This window comes from Triticum aestivum, chromosome 7D, assembly GCF_018294505.1.
Source record: "Triticum aestivum cultivar Chinese Spring chromosome 7D, IWGSC CS RefSeq v2.1, whole genome shotgun sequence".
In the NCBI taxonomy this organism is placed as follows: Eukaryota; Viridiplantae; Streptophyta; class Magnoliopsida; order Poales; family Poaceae; genus Triticum; species Triticum aestivum.
Window position 1 is genome coordinate 550,421,628 of NC_057814.1, and position 17,133 is coordinate 550,438,760.

The 17,133-nt window shown below is 45.0% G+C and overlaps 3 protein-coding genes and 1 pseudogene across 3 annotated transcripts in view; all 4 read left to right on the top strand.

The window, feature by feature from the left end:
* Positions 1–3,663: 3,663 nt before the first annotated feature.
* Positions 3,664–6,223, top strand: LOC123169639 (cytochrome B5). The gene is made up of 3 exons (XM_044587510.1): positions 3,664–4,028; positions 4,162–4,228; positions 5,668–6,223. Exons 1-3 carry the CDS (start codon positions 3,708–3,710, stop codon positions 5,949–5,951), a joined length of 672 nt encoding a protein of 223 aa, XP_044443445.1. The 5' UTR covers positions 3,664–3,707; the 3' UTR covers positions 5,952–6,223.
* LOC123171632 (uncharacterized) lies at positions 4,784–4,965 on the top strand (annotated as a pseudogene).
* Positions 6,224–9,108: 2,885 nt separating the features above from the next.
* LOC123171267 (F-box protein At5g07610) lies at positions 9,109–10,939 on the top strand. The gene is made up of 2 exons (XM_044588844.1): positions 9,109–9,121; positions 9,210–10,939. Exons 1-2 carry the CDS (start codon positions 9,109–9,111, stop codon positions 10,541–10,543), a joined length of 1,347 nt encoding a protein of 448 aa, XP_044444779.1. The 3' UTR covers positions 10,544–10,939.
* A 5,820-nt stretch (positions 10,940–16,759) lies between these two features.
* LOC123171268 (F-box protein At5g07610) overlaps positions 16,760–17,133 on the top strand; it is a 3,574-nt gene continuing 3,200 nt past the window's right edge. The window contains exon 1 of the mRNA XM_044588845.1: positions 16,760–16,834. Coding sequence (XP_044444780.1) covers positions 16,760–16,834 — 75 coding nt within the window. The remainder of the gene's footprint in view (positions 16,835–17,133) is intronic.

The window sequence follows — 17,133 nt, forward strand, 5'->3', positions numbered from 1 at the left end:
AAGAATCTCCTTTCTGTTCATAGATTTACCCTTGATAATCGTGTTCTCATTGAACTCCATCCATATTTCTTTTTGGTAAAGGACTTGGACACGAGGAGAATACTTCTTAGGGGCAGATGCGTGGGAGGTCTCTACCCGCTCATATCTTCATCGACACCATCAAATAAACAGGCTTTCGTAGCTGTCAAGCCTTCATCATCAAAGTGGCATAGTAGACTAGGTCATCCTTCGTCAGTTATTGTTAAATTTGTTCTTAGCAAGAATAATCTTTCGTACTCTCATGAGTCCAATATTGAGTCTGTTTGTGATCCATGTCAACAAGCTAAAATTCATCAGTTGCCATATCCCATATCTACCAGTATTTCCACTGCACCATTGCAACTTGTGTTTTCAGATGTGTGGGGGCCAGCCCCCACCTTCGTTGGTAGACATTCATATTATGTTAGTTTTATTGACGACTATAGCAAGTTTACATGGATCTACCTCCTCAAGAAACGATCCGAAGTATTTCAAGTTTTCAAGAACTTCCAAAATCTTGTTGAGCGCAAACTAAATACTAAAGTCATCGCCATGCAAACCGACTGGGGAGGTGAATACAGGAAACTAAATTCCTTCTTTCAAGAACTTGGCGTCTCACATCATGTTGCATGTCCTCATGCACATCAACATAATGGCTCCGCTGAAAGGAAGCATCGCCATGTTGTTGAAGTAGGGCTAACTCTACTAGCAAATTCATCTATGCCACTAAAATTCTGGGATGAAGCCTTCTTAACTGCCACATATCTCATCAACTTACTACCCAACAAGGTCATAAATTTTGAAACTCCCATCACACGCCTCTTTGGCATCTCTCCTGACTACAAGTCGCTACCTTCGACCGTGTATTTGGTTGTGCTTGCTGGCCCAACCTTCGACCGTATAATACACGCAAGCTTGCTTTCCGTTCAAAGAAATGCGTGTTTCTTGGGTATAGTCCCATTCACAAAGGATTCAAATGCCTAGATGTTTCTACTGGCAGGGTCTATATCTCTCGTGATGTAGTATTTGATGAGTCGGTATTTCCTTTTGAGTCCCTTCATCCCAATGCCGGAGCACTTCTCAAATAAGCAATCCTTCTCCTTCCACCACATCTCCAAAACTCTGATCATGGGGGCGACAATTGTATTAATCCAACTGATGATCCTACTAGTAGGACTGTGCCTCCATGTGTGCAGGATCATGCAGCAGAAACCGGAGCAGAAATTGGTGGAGAAAATGATCAAATTTTTGCAGAAAATGAGCCTATATTGCATGCACCAGAAGAGGACGAAGCTGGCGCGGAGCACGAGGCGGATCCGGAGTCACCTGGAACTCCTGTTCGTCTGACTGCCTCGGATCCGAAGCGCAGATACGCGCCGAGCCGCGCGCCTGGATTCCTCCTGCCGCACCAATCAGCAGGCGCCACGTCATCACATGCGGACGAGCCGCGCTCCACACCGCGTCCCACGCGCGAGCATGCGATAGCGACAGACTTGGTGGGGTCCGCGTCGGGATCCCCATCCCATGCGCATGCGCCAGCGATCAGTGGAGCCACAGGAGATTTGGTGGGGTCCGCATCGGGATCCCCGTCCCATGTGTGTGCGCCAGCGATCAGCGGCGGATCTTCTGCAGCCATATACTCCAGTGGATCAGACACACCTCAGGCCACGGGATCTGCTATGGAAAACGAGTATGGGCACTCTTCCGGATCTTCTGTGCCGGAGTCTTCTGCGCCATCTCCTGTAGCATGACCAGCACATGCACGTCGAAGTCAGCCCCAACAAGTTACAACTTCACGTGTCATGACTCGGTCGCAAAAAGGTATAAGAAATCCAAAAGTCTGAACTGATGGTACTGTTCCATATGGTATGTTGTGTATCGCAGGAGAACCAACAAAATTGGAAGATGCACTTGGAGATCCCAAATGGAAAAATGCAATGGATGATGAATATTCAGCGCTTATGAGGAACAAGACTTGGCATCTTGTACCAGAGAAAAGAGGTAAAAATATCATTGACTGTAAGTGGGTTTACAGAATCAAAAGAAAAGCAGATGGCTCCATTGACAGGTATAAGGCTCGTTTGGTTGCAAAAGGTTTCAAACAACGCTATGGTTTGGACTATGAAGATACTTTCAGTCCTATTGTCAAAGCTACAACTATTAGACTTGTGTTAGCTATTTCTGTGTCCAGGGGATGGAGCTTGAGACAGCTAGACGTTCAGAACGCGTTTTTGCATGGTGTTCTGGAAGAGGAGGTTTACATAAGGCAACCACCTGGGTATGTAGATAAGAAGGCACCTCATCATGTGTGCAAGCTTGATAAGGCACTTTATGGCCTGAAACAAGCACCAAGGGCATGGTACTCAAGGTTAAGCTCTCAATTAAGGCGTGTAGGCTTTGTTGCATCTAAGGCCGACACTTCATTGTTCATCTACAACAAGGCAAACATAACTATATTTGTATTAGTATATGTTGATGATATCATAGTTGCAAACTCCTCACAAAGTGCTACTAATGCCCTTCTTCATGATTTAAGCTCAGAGTTTGCTTTGAAGGATCTTGGTGATCCACACTTCTTCTTGGGCATTGAAGTAAAGAAGATTCAAGATGGCATAACACTGAACCAAGAAAAATATGTCACTGAACTTCTAGCTCGTATGGGGATGAAAGATTGTAAGCCTTCACCTACACCATTATCCTCTTCAGAAAAACTCTCAGCTTTTGAAGGCGATCCGCTTAAGGAGGAAGAAATCACAAGATACAGAAGTGCAGTAGGAGCCCTACAGTACTTGACACTGACAAGACCAGATATTTTCTTTGCTGTTAACAAGGTTTGTCAGTATCTTCATGCACCCACTACTGTATATTGGACAGCTGTTAAGAGAATTGTACGGTATATAAAACATACTGTGAGTTTAGGCCTTCAAGTTAAACGCTCCAACTCCACTCTTGTTAGTGCCTTCTCTGACGCTGACTGGGCAGGATGCAGTGATGACAGGAGATCAACTGGAGGGTTTGCAGTATTTTTTGGTTCTAATCTCCTTTCTTGGAGTGCTAGGAAACAAGCCACAGTATCCAGGTCAAGTACTGAAGCTGAATACAAGTCACTAGCTAATGCTACTGCTAAAATCATTTGGGTTGAATCGTTGCTCAATGAATTGGGAATTAAGCAGCATCGTGTGTCATGTTTGTGGTGTGACAATCTAGGAGCCACATATCTTTCTGCAAACCCAGTATTTCATGGTAGAACCAAGCATATAGAAATTGACTTTCATTTTGTAAGAGAGAGAGTTGCAGAAAAGAAGTTGAACATACGATTCATTCCTTCCAGAGATCAAGTTGCAGATGGATTCACTAAAGCTTTACCAGTCAAGTCGTTCGAAGAATTCAAGAAGAATCTTAATGTACGATAGTTGAGATTAAGGGAGGGTGTTAGAATTAGAGATATACTGTAATCTCAACTATTTATCTTCTCTCCCTCCCGTAACAACTTCTATCTCTATCCTCCTGTACCGAACCTGGATCCTAGCGATCAGGTGAAACTTGTAAGCCACGGCAAGGGCTCTTCTTGCCATCGATCAATATAAACACATGCGGCTTTCTACGGATAGTAGGAACGCTTCCCACTGACACTATTTTACTCTGCGTCGGTCTTGCATTTTCGCTACAAATAGCTTTGAAAAAAAAACATGTTCCCACAGCGTTGTCTCTCCTCGCGGCCGGCCACCAACTGGCGACCAACCGCGGACCAAGACGAGCAGCGAGCTCTCTTGGTGTGCTCAGCTCTGCTTCGTCCGAGATCCCCTCCTCCTATCTCGGCCCAGCGCCGTCTTCTTCCATCCCGTCGATATCTCTCCCCCGCTCCGCTCCCCATCACGAACAGCTGGTCGAAGCGAGCGCCTGGTCTATCAATGGCGGAGGAGACCGAGACCGAGAAGCAGCTCTTCTCTCCGTCGGATGTCTCGCTCCACGCATCCACGAAGGACTGCTGGGTCGTCATCCATGGCAAGGTTGTCAGGGGCAGGAGAGGAATCCTCATTCTTCGTCTTTAGGTTCCGTTGGTCAGGAGATCTGGACTGGCTTTCTTGATCTGGCTGTTTCTCTGATCCTCTCGCATTTTCCTCTGATTCTGTTGCCTTTCAGGTGTACGATGTGACCAAATTCCTCGAGGACCACCCCGGCGGAGAGGATGTCCTCCTCCATGCATCTGGTACAAAACCCATCAATTGTCTGCTTCTTCTGCTTTAATTCTGAATCATCCATTGCCTGCTCATTGTCATGTTACTACTGCTTTCTTGTTTCCTGAAAAAAAAAAGGTACTACTGATTTGTTAAAAAGCATCAATATAGGTTAACTTCAGTAGTTGAGACTTGGAAAAGGTCAACCAGAATAGTTGGAAATATAGGAGACCAACATATCGAAAATGCTCATTCTGACATGGTGCTAGGAGAGGATGGAATCCCAACCACACCCCGCATATTTTTTTTTGTTTTTTTTTGTTTTTGAGAAATACCACACCCTTCCACGGCCCAGTATTACAGGGAAAATCCATTGGGGGCAGGCTACTGGGCCGTGGAAGCATTGCTACCGTGGTGTTCTTACCGGGCCTGATGATGCCCAAACGAACGAGAGGCGCATAGGCGGCTGGTTCGCCCGAGTGAAGCACGGACTCTCTCCGTTCTTTCGTTTAGTACCACCTCGCTGGTGGAGAGCAGGGAGGTGAACGATGGAGATATAAAAGGAGGGGCAGGGCAACGTAGAAATCATACCTTTCTCGGCCTTTTGGCTAAGATCAAGTGTAGTATCTGTTCTTATCAGGTTAATATCTGATATGTGAGGTATATCCTCACAATGATATTAAATTTATTTTTTTGTGGGGAGGGTCCGCCCACTGGGGCCCTTAGGTGTTGCCTAGGCGTTGCACTACAGCCTGCCACTACAGCCCTGGCAGGCGCACCCTAGTCAAAACTAATTTCAAATTTCCCTGAAAGAATTGTCATATTTTTTTGCTGGACAGTCAAATTCGCCTGTTTGACACAACTTGTTGCAACTAAATCGCCATTCGGGCAGTCATTGTGTTTCTTTACTTGTTGTAGATGCATCAAAGGTAAAATTAAGAACGCTGATATGTTTTTCAAAGTGCGCCCAATGTTGTTTCGCTGGCTCTATTTTCTTACTATGCCTACAGCCTACACTATTATATCATTTGTTTTCCCTCAGCGAAGTAAATGGGCCAACATCATGAATAAAGTTTAGTGGATCACAGGACAGAGAAAAAAACAGTTGGGGAATGCCCCCCCCCCCCACCCCCCATGTTCCAAAAAGCCGCGTCCACCAACTTACGGAAATTAGCATGTTTTCTTTTCTTGCAAATGTTTGCGTTCCACTGTAAAATCGTCAAGCCTATCGCTAAAAATATCGTCAAGCCTCATTAATCACACTAGCCTTTTATTCTTTCAACAGCTGCATTAGTTCCATGATAACTTATTGCCTCTTTAAACACATGTTATAATAGTTTAACCAATGGACAATAACTGTGATACTTACACACCTGGCATGGCTTTCAAAGTGATCCATCTGAAATGGGCATACCAAATTACTGATGAGTTGTTCAATTTTATTTCATCCATGTTTGATCAATTCTTGAAGCCTCTGGGGATGCCACGGAGGCTTTTGAAGATGTGGGCCACAGCACATCAGCCATCAGCATGATGAGCAGCTACCTGATTGGAAGCATCGAGGACTTTGTGCCTCCCAGTGCAACGAAGGACGCCACAGTTGGTGGCAGTGATGTGCTTCCAGATTCCAGAACAATGAAGAGGAACAAAGGCTCTCCTGCTCCAAACACATTTCTGGACTTCGTGCTCCCTTTATGCATGCTTGTCCTGGCCTTTGTAGCTTGGTACTACCTAACCTTCGTGGCCGAGAGCTAGTAAATTCGGAGAAGATTCATATCATTGCACATTTTTACGTCACTAGTGTTGCTGCAGCGATACATTTAAGGAGCGTAAACTTGGTCATAGAATCATTTGCTCTTGATGGAGGTTTCTTGATGAAGGTTGAAAGTACTAGGCATATTTTACCCAACATACTGAAAATTTGCTGGCCTACCTGTAACACAAACCATGACAGTAACACTGAAATGTATGAATGGGGCATTTGCCTTTACTTTCGCTTACAATCAATTGTTCAAGAATTTATCTTAGTTGCGTGATGGTTGTTCCAAATGATCTAGTACTTATTCACTTGGCACATAAAGAGAACACATGGATCCAGTGGGCAATCTATAACTCTAGGAAAACATGTGACACGATCTAGTATTATGCCAGCGCTGCTCGCTTGTACTTCCTCCATTCACAAATATAAAATGTTCCAACTTTTTTCCTGAATCGGATGTACGTGGACACATTTTATTGTGTTTGTTCACTCATTTCACTTTGTATGTAGTCCATATTAAAATATACAAAACATATTATATATGTGAACTACTATCAAAACAAACCAGATATTTGCTTCTGAGTGAACAATGTTCTGAGTGTTGCTTATATCAGCCATATCTAGGATAGGATCAGGCTCCAGGGTACATACTTCATCTACCGTCCATAAATCACAATATGTATCCTTTGGTTATTGATCATACAGCAGTTCTCTCTCCATGCATCAGAGGTCAGAGCTGATGCCTGATGCTGAACACATCTTAAACAAGCCTGTGAAACTCTTCTATTGACATTGCTGAACTGGAACAAAGATTGTCAGTGGTGTCATACGACTCGAGACCTAGTTGTTAAGAGTGAAATCTGCATCACATTAAGAACAAAGTGTGTGCCTTACTGACAAATAGGAAAATTCAATCAGGGGAGGCAACATATTGTTTTAGATCCGTTATTGTGGAAATGCTCACCTGGTCACTCGTTATTTTTCCCCAGTAGGATGGTAAATCATTTATGCAGAGATAGTTAGGTAAAAATTACCAATGGCCTCAGAAAAACAAATCAATGCTCTACTGCTTTCCCAGCCAAAGGGTACTATGTTGCACTCACATTCCAACGAACCCAAGACCCTGTGCCTTCTGTTTAAAAAAAAAGGTCCCTGTGCCATGTTGTCCAGCAGCTGGCCAAGAGCCACCATCAAAGCCTCATCAATGAAGCCACTCATGTCCATGACATCGCTGTAGAGGGAAGGGTGGACGTCAACAGGTTTGCTCTCCTTGATGGCGGATGCCTCCTCTCCATGTTATCGTTCATGCTGGTAAAGACGTTGAGCTACTCCTCCATCAAGTCACCCGTCTTCCTCTTTATCTCATGACCAGGACAGTGTTCATCAACACCATCCTTCTCAGGGCCATCAAATATGATGGCCTACGACTCCTGGGTCTCTGGATACTCAGGTGTAGGCGAACCGAGAGGCTCATTGGAGCCTATGGCATCCTTGCCTCTAGCCAGACCCCAAGAGAAGATGGTTTGCATCTGAGAGTAGTTCTGGATGAAAGTGTTGAGAACTCAGCATCCTTGGACTGGTCCTAAGAAAGGAACACAATGTTGTTAGTTGTAATTGGCATGTTAGAGAAGCAAAACAAGTGGTATGTTACCTAATCGCGACGTGGCCTTGGTAGTGCTCTGCCTCCAACGGGATTGTGAAGCTGTCCTAGTCCCATTGTGCGTCGCTAAGTTCTTTGAGCTTGGACACTTTGATCTATCTGACTCTCCACTTCCTGAGGTGGATGTAGACCTAGTTTGCGGTCACTTTTGCGCCACATGACTCAAAGACCTGCTTGGCAACAACGTTGAGGTGCACCTCCTTGAAGCCCTTGTCACTCCTCACCCCACCGGCTATTATCTCACACATCTTGTTAAGCATGGACGTGGACAGTAAAGGCTGCCATTTCATTGTGTTCTCTTTCCCAAATACCTGAATTGGTGCCTTTGCAGCCCTAATGGCCACCTTAGTAGCTGTCGCAGGCATCGCCACCGCAAAAGATGGTTGCTCAATAGGCCCCTCAAACACATTTGTATCAGGAGGCCTCTGCTCGGATAGGGCTAGGAGTACTCAACATAGGAGGTACATAACTGGTTCTCGGACAATTTGTTAAGGTTTTTGATCCGGTTTCCCTTATAAACTGGATCACCACTCTGGCATTCTGGTCACTTTGAGTAATATATTCAGGTGGGGAAACTCCCCCTGGTGATTCTCAAAAAAAAAACTGGTTCTCGGACAGAACAATGGCCTGACTAAGGTCTTTGGTGTCGATGGTCATGTCCTACAACGGATATACATCGGGACTACTGAACAAACACAATGCATAATACAGATGAACCATCTTCAAACTCAACACACTAGCACATTTATCGAACTAGCATTGACAGATCATGAAATTCAACACACTACCACATCTACCATACTGACATACTACACATGGTGTAATCATCAAGCATGCTACCAAAATGACATAATCTGTCATACTACTATAACAACCCAGTTTTAAAACAAGATATTTTGCACAATTCTATTGTAATATTTCTATTTTGCATTTCATGTCATCGTGCCATAGTTATTTCACCTCAAATGATTAATATTAGTATTTTTTTTTCAAAATTTCAATTTGAGACTTCCTAGTATTTTATTTAATTGATCTTCCAATTTCAGTTCAAATCTTTCCAAATCCCCATTTCAATTTCGACACCAAGGTAGACTTCCAAACTTGGCACATATTTATTTCATCACATTTCCAAGCTCCACCAAAATTTTCAAAATTTTATATTTGGACACATATATCACATGCCTCTAGTTCAAACCCATTTCGTATAGAAAGTGAAGTTATTTTCATAACCGGCGTTAGAACGAAGTCCACTTATGGTTTTCCCCCCTAATTATCTTATGGAAACGGATTAGAATTAAAATGCCCTCTTTCCTTTGGCAGTGCCATTCTTATGTGGAAGATTGATCTGATATTTTCTGGTAATTCATCTTTGATCTACTTAATTGAGCCAAAACCGTCGTGCGGTAGAATTTCCCAAACAATTCGCCTTCACCATTTCCTTCAGAATCAAAACGTCAATGTCTTATTTTATTTTTTTGAGAGAGAGAAACGAAATGTCTTATGTTTGTATATGCAGGTCCTATTCTTCCAATTCAGTTTAGTTGTGACACGGCTGAGCCCATGTACTGGCGCTGGACGGCCCCAATCTGTTAAGCCTCGGCCTCACTCCCGTCGACTAGGGGATGGGGATCCTCAGACGTAGGTTTCATTCTCCGTCCCTCTAGCTCGACGGCGTCGCCGCCGTATCCTGCCGCCTCCCGCCTCCCGCCTCCATGTCGGTCCCCGCAGAGATCTCACCCGGGGGAGGAAGGTCGCGCTTCTCCTCATGCCCGGTACACGAAGCAGAGCGGGACGGCGACCGACAGGCTCACCGACGATCTCCTCGTCGAGATCCTCTCGCGCGTCCCCGCCAAGTCGCTCTTCCGCTTCAGGTGCGTCTCCAGCCACTGGCTGGCCCTCATCGACCACCCCTACCACCGCAAAAGGCTCCCCCAAACCCCGGCCGGCTTCTTCTACGACAACAAGTACACCGTCGAGTGGTTTCTGCAACCACCTCTCCACTTCACCAGTTTCCCGGGGAAACGGTGCCCTCCGATCGACACCTCTTGCTCCTTCCTGCCCAACCATGAGCGCATCCATCTGTTGGACTGCTGCAACGGCCTCCTCCTCTGCCGCTGGTGCGACGCCTCCGCCGAGGGTGAAGAGTCCCGTTACGTCGTGTGCAATCCCGCCACGGAGAAGTGGGTGGTGTTGCCGAGCTCCGGCAAGGCCACCAGCGAGGTGGCCACCGCTCGTTTGGGCTTCGACCCAGCCCTGTCGCCGCATTTCCATGTGTTTGAGTTGGTAGAGGAGCAGGAGCCAAACTGGCACCCTCACATCGCCGGAGTGGCAGTGTATTCGTCTCAAACTGGAGGATGGGTTTATAAGGAACAGAGATGGAACAAACAAATTAGGCCCATTGACCGTCTGTCGACATTTGTCTTTCTTGATGGCTATCTGCATTTTCAAGCCAATGCTCGTCGGTTATCCAGTCATCTAGCTGTGGTAGACACAGAGGGGGAAACATGGATGAGCTTCAGTGTCCCTGGTGGTTTGGTTGACGGTTTTATTCAGCGGTCGCAGGGCCGGCTGCATTATGCCAATTTTCAGAGAGGTGGAGATAGTGTCATTAGATTGGTAGTTTATGTTCTGAACGACTATCAAAGCAGAAAATGGATATTGAAGCACAGCATCGAAGCTTCACACATATTTCGAGGGATGGATGCCTACCTTCTTGGTCGTTTTGGATGGGCTGCGATGGATTTTGGTTGGATTGCGATTCATCCGGAATGCAACACGATATTCTTCACTGCTGGGTGTTATACCACATTCATGTGCTATAATATGGATCTTCGACAAGTCAAAGTGATCTCCAATCTGGAAGATGGCCAGCCGCCATATCTGCCATATGTGCCATTGTATGCAGAGTTACAGTCATTGCAAATTTGACATCTGTCTGAGTTGGTGGCTTTATAACAAGTGGATCTTCGACAAGCACTAGTTCTTTGTGCTATATATGGAACAGTCTACTTGGTATGTTTGCTTGAACTGGGCTATTGTTTTATCTGACTGAAGCAGGCATGCTTTTATATTTCGAGTGTGGTGGTTCACTATGGAGTGAACTTGGGTGATTAGTTATCAAAGTCTGTACTGAACTTTCTGTTGCCTGTATTGGTTTCTGCATACCAATGGTTTTGGAGAACTCCTACCTCCATGTATTCGGTTAAATTGGCGTAGTGTTTGAGCGATGGTGATGATGTAGTAGAAGACATGACCAATGATCATCATGCAACTTAAATTCTAAACTTATATTTGCATCTTATGGACAGTGACTTAGTAAATGATCAGTTGTCTGCTAACGATATAGTATGTCAAACTGTGCTAATGGTATAACTTTTGAAGTCAATTTTCTCTACTGCTAATGGTTTGAAAAGAAAAAACTCTTTGCCTGTGGCATGTTTCAAGTAGAAAAATGCTGATATCAAACATTAGCAAGCTTTGCTTGGATCGTGATATTCATGTTTTGTTAGGGATTTATTTTCCTTGAACAGACGGTGCTCCAGAAGGCTAGCAATATGCCATCTTAGTTTGTGCTTTTTGTTTGGTAGGCAGCTTAAAATAGTTTTACATAAATAAGCGACACTGTTCGCCTTCCATGGTAGTCTTGCTTCTTGCTCTACCAAGATGCCTGTAATGTTGCGCATAAGCTCCAGTCCAGTACAACTTTGCAGCAGCATTTCTGAATTTTGAGTTTCGATGTCCTATGACACCGAAGCAACAGCGTGGCTGTGCCTGTCATGGCTCTGCAACAGTATCTCTCTAGTTTCAGCTCCAAGCCTCCACACAGATTTCTGTTTCATCTCACGGTCCAGGACCTCGCACCAAAAACCCCTTGTAACTTCCCGGGAACCCACTCCCTTGATTTTTCGTCTCGTTCCTCTCCCCCAGATGGTCTGTTTCCAACCCACCACTGTGGTTTATTTTGTAGTTGCAACCATGGGAACTTGGGAAGTATAAGCATCTTAATATCTTATTGCAATGATCTAGCATTGTGACGTGTAAGTAATGATCAAGGTTTGTGAATTTGGATCATCCAAACCCTTCTGAACAATGATTAGTAAATTCAGTACGTCCTTCGCTGAAATACTAACTTCTGCGGGCTCCGATTCATGACTCTGATCACAACTTCGTACCACCATATGTTATAAAAACTGAAAAGAAGTTCATGGTGTGGAAGTCTTCTCAATATGGATCTAATGATATACTTTCTCCATAGAGTGATCAAAATATTTCCAACAATTTAGTGGTTAAAATTCCAGAAGGTGACTGCGTGCATTCTGAGTATTTCAGAATCGAGGTAACCATATTTCTGATCGTTTATAATCTAGGAAGGAAACACCAGAGTCATCAATTGTAAAAAATAAGAAAATTTATAATTATTTTTTCGTTTCGAAGAAGCAGTCATGTGTCGACAAAATGCATGAGCCAAGAAAAGACGGGTAGCTAGGAAGTAAGGGAGAACAGGACATAACTTGCTTATTTGATAGTTTGTGGAGGTGGCTGCATCTTGTTTTCAGCTTGAGAACAAGCTGTATCATTTATGCATATGATTTCGCATCGAGGCGGTTACACCATCATCAAGCATTGTACATGCTCAGATGCTCCTGCTAAATAATTCTGTCTGGGGAACACAGTTCTCAATGGATGTTTGTTTTATTTCTGTTTTTATCGCTCTAGGTCTTGAATTCGCACAGATGTTTCTAGATAGAACCTCTTTGTTACTACTCCCTCACTAGTTTTCAAGATACAATTTTGGCTTCTACTTTTTATATGTATATGTTAGTATAAAATACAATAAAAAGGTGTACAATGAAACTATTTTCGATGACAAATCTAAAGGTTTCTACTGGATGAATCTAAACATTTTTTGTTAATTACTCCCTCCGTTCCATATTAAGTGCTGTTTGGAACGGAGGGAGTATATTTTAAGGAAGAAAAAAAGTAATCATGCTTTTGGAATATGGGTACTACATGTTATAGAAATGTTGTAGTTGATACTAAAAAGGAATGTTGTAGTTGTATCAAAATAAGCGGTCACGCGGTGTTTCCACTGAACAGTGGCCTTGCTGCTGCCGGAGTGATTGCCAGGAACGCGGTTGGGGAGGTTCTGTTTGCAGTGAGTCGAGTTCTAAACAATTGCTTTGATTATGAAAATGCTGAATCATATGTCCGCAACTCGCTATCGGTAAGTGTAATGCTTATCATTTTTTTAAACTGAGTGTTTGTGGAAGGGGAAATGCTTGGGCGAGGTGTCTGCCGTCTCCTCCTTTCGACACGTGTCTTGCATGGGTTCATCTAGTATGATTTCTAGCGTTTTTGTGCGATGCATGTGCGTGTGGCGGAGAAAGTTTTCTACAACATCATATGTGTTGCAAAATTTCTTCCGCAGCGACTCCCATGTTGCAAAAAAGTAAGGACGGAAAAAATCTGCCACATCAACAACAAAATTGTCTGTGTCCAACCGTGCCGCCGCACGCTAACGAGTTTATGCAACAACGACGGAGCTGCACGACGACGGTGTTGTTGTGACATCATCTTTCATTGGAAAAAAGTTCTGCAACATCCATGTTGCAGAAGTCCTTTTCGCAACATCATCTATGTTGCAAAAAGGTGAAGATGAAAAAAATCTACAACACTCTTTGTTGCAAATGTTTCTGCAACATGAACTCTGCTGCAAAAGGTTTTGAAACACTGCATTTGTTGCAATGGATCGTGCCAGATCTACGACTGCTGAGGCGGCGGATCTTTTAAAAGATCTGCCGCCGACGCATGGGACGGCCCTCGTGGAAGGTGTAATATGTTAGTCGTCAGCCTGCTTCCTCTCCATGTGACTGAAACGAGAAAGAACAGAGGAGATAAAATAGAGTAGGTTTCAGACAACTGATGCCAGATTCTCATTTGATCATTTTCTCCAGCAACAAATGCTGGTTTATTTATACATGGACACCGACTCTTGACAGAACCCTCAGGGAGCTTCGACCATGGCGGGGATGGCAGCTAGGGAACGCGGAAAGGCAGGGGGAGGGGGAATCGAAGCAGATGCTCACAGGGAGGCCGCAGGGTGTCTCGTTGGGCTCGGAGAGGACCCGAACGCGATGGAATGCCGACAACGATCTCCGGTGGTCGAGGAAGTGAAGGAAATATGCCCTACAGGTAATAATAAAGTTGTTATTTTATATTTCCTTATTTTATGATAAATGTTTATTATTCATGCTAGAATTGTATTGATCATAAACCTAAATACATGTGTGAATACATAGACAAATATTGTGTCCCTAGTGAGCCTCTACTAGACTAGCTCGTTGATCAAAGATGGTTAAGGTTTCCTAACCATGGACATGAGTTGTCATTTGATAACGGGATCACATCATTAGGAGAATGATGTGATGGACAAGACCCATCTGTTAGCTTAGCATAATTATTGTTCAGTTTTATTGCTATTGCTTTCTTCATGTCAAATACATATTCCTTCGACTATGAGATTATGCAACTCTCGGATACCGGAAGAATGCCTTGTGTGCTATCAAACGTCACAATGTAACTGGGTGATTATAAAGATGCTCTACAGGTATCTCCGAAGGTGTTTGTTGGGTTGGCATAGATCGAGATTAGGATTTGTCACTCCGAGTATCGGAGAGGTATCTCTGGGCCCTCTCGGTAATGCACATCATAAGAAGCCTTGCAAGCAAAGTGACTAATGAGTTAGTTACAAGATGATGTATTACGGAACGAGTAAAGAGACTTGTCGGTAACGAGATTAAACTAGGTATGAGGATATCGACGAAGGAATCTCGGGCAAGTAACATACCGATGACAAAGGGAATAACGTATGTTTTCATAACGGTTCGACCGATAAAGTTCTTCGTATAATATGTGGGAGCCAATATGAGCATCTAGGTTCCGCTATTGGTTATTGACCGGAGTGGGTCTCGGTCATGTCTACATGGTTCTCGAACCCGTAGGGTCTGCACGCTTAACGTTCGATGACAATTTAGTATTATATGAGTTATGTGATTTGGTGACCGAATGTTGTTCGGAGTCCCGAATGAGATCATGGACATGACGAGGAGTCTCAAAGTGGTCGAGAGGTAAAATGATAGTATTCGGACACCGGAAAGTGTTCCGGATAGTATCGGGTATTTATCGGAGTACCGGGGGGGTTACCGGAACCCCCGGGGGAAAGATATGGGCCATATGGGCCATAGGAGGGGAGCACACCAGCCCACAAGGGGTGCCCCCAAGGAAGGAGGCCGAATTGGAGAAGGGAAAGAGGGGGTTCGCCCCCCCCCCCCTTTCCTTCTCTCCTTCCTCTTCCTTTCCCCCCTCCGAAAATAAGGAAAGGGGGAAGACCGAGTTGGGGAGGACCCCAAGTAGGATTCCTCCTACTTGGGGTGCCTCATGGCTGCCTCTCCTCCCCTCCCACCTATATATATGTGGGAAGGGGGCGCCCAGAAGATACAACATCAATTGTTAGCCGTGTGCGGCGCCCCCCTCCACAGTTTACACCCCCGGTCATATTCTCGCGGTGCTTATGCGAAGCCCTGCGAGAATAACTTCACCATCACCGTTACCACACCGTCGTGCTGACGGAACTCATCTACTACCTCGACACCTTGCTGGATCAAGAAGGCGAGGGACGTCACCGAGCTGAACGTGTGCAGAACTCGGAGGTGACGTACGTTCGGTGCTTGATCGGTCGGAGCTAGAAGAAGTTTGACTACATCAACCGCGTTGTCAAACGCTTCCGCTTTCGGTCCACGAGGGTACGCAGACACACTCTCCCCCTCTCATTCCTATGCATCTCCTAGATAGATCTTGCGTGAGCGTAGGAATTTTTTTGAAATTGCATGCTACGTTACCCAACAGGAAGAGGATGATGGCGATGGCGGTGGGGCAGGGCTCCCGCGGTCGCTTGCTTCGGCTTGGAGCTCCAGGGAGTCGAGGCGGAGACTACAAACACGGCGGCATGGCGTCGGGTGGCCGGTAGACGCGGTGGTGCACGGCGGCATGCTGTGGTGTGTTCGGGCGCGCCGCGGAGAGGGAGCAGAGGAGGGGAAAGTGAGCACGGAGGGGGAGAGAGGCAGGGAGGTGCGTGACGTCGTCCAGACGCGTCGGGGAGGGGCAGGCAGGGAGAAAGGAGGTGGTCGGGCGTGCGGCGACCACGCGCCCTCGTGCCTTTTGGCACGAGGTGGAAGAAGACAGAAGGAGGAAGTGGGTTGGGCTGGTTGCTAGCCGCCAGGTAAGTTTTTCCTATCTCTCTCTATTCCATTTATGTTTTCTATATTCTTTTGTTTGTTTTGATTTAGTAAAAGTACTAAACCATTTTAGAAAATTCTGAAATAAATTGTGGGCACCTTTAAAATATTTTCCAACAACCCTCAATTGGTTTCAGAATTATTTGAGCACTTAAAATAATTATAGCAATTAAATGCTCAAATTCAGATACACTATGATTTAATTCTAAAATCCAAAGATGCCCTAGAAAAATGTGCACCATTTTTGGCAGAGGTTTTCGACCAATTAAAAAATGATGAACTTTTCTGAAGGGAATTTTGGGTTCATTGAAAAATATTTTAGTTGATCCTAGTATTTCAGAGGGGTGCTAGGGTTTGATCAATCCTCATTTCAAGTTTAACAAAAATTTAAACATGATGCATGGATGCAGATGCAACTATTTACAAACAATTTCTAGGGTTGTGACATACCCTCTTTCCTTCGCCAGTATAGGTGGCCAAACGGGCCAGGCCAAACAGGCCAGCCCGCGAGCACGCCGGCATGGCCCGCCATGGGCCAGGCACGACACGGGCTAAACAGGCCGTGCCCGGCACGCAACACGCCTTGGGCCGTGCCTGGGCCTGGAGCCTGGGCACGCGGGCCGGCACGACACGACCCATTTATTTTTTTATATAATTTTCAGAATTTTTTTATATATGTATACCTAAAATATAGCCCAATAGGCCTAAAAATCAGCCCAACAAGCTGAAAATATATAGCCCAGCGTGCTAGACGGGCCAACGTGCGGGCCCGTTTACTAATTAGGCCGTGCATGGGCCTGGAGGCGTAGTACGTGGGCCGGCACGACACGACCCGTATAATAAACGTGCCATGGCGGGTCGGGTCGGGCCAGGCACGATTACGCCAGGCCGATCCGTGCCGTGCAGGGCCGGCCTGTTTGGCCAGGTATGTTCGGCAGTGCCATTCTTATGTGGAAGCTCGATCCGATCTTTTCTGATAGTTGATCTTTGATCTGCTTAATTAAGTCAAAATCGTCGTGCAGTAGAATTTCCCAAACAATTCTCCTTCACCATTTCCTTCAGAAATCAAAATGTTAATGTCTTATTTTTTTTAGAAACAAAATGTCCTGTGTTTGTTTTTTGTTTTTTTAGTAACATGTCTTTTTGTTTGTATATGCAAGTCCTATTCTTCCAATTCAGAGTTTAGTTGTGACACGGCTGAGCCCATGTGTACTGTCGCTGGAC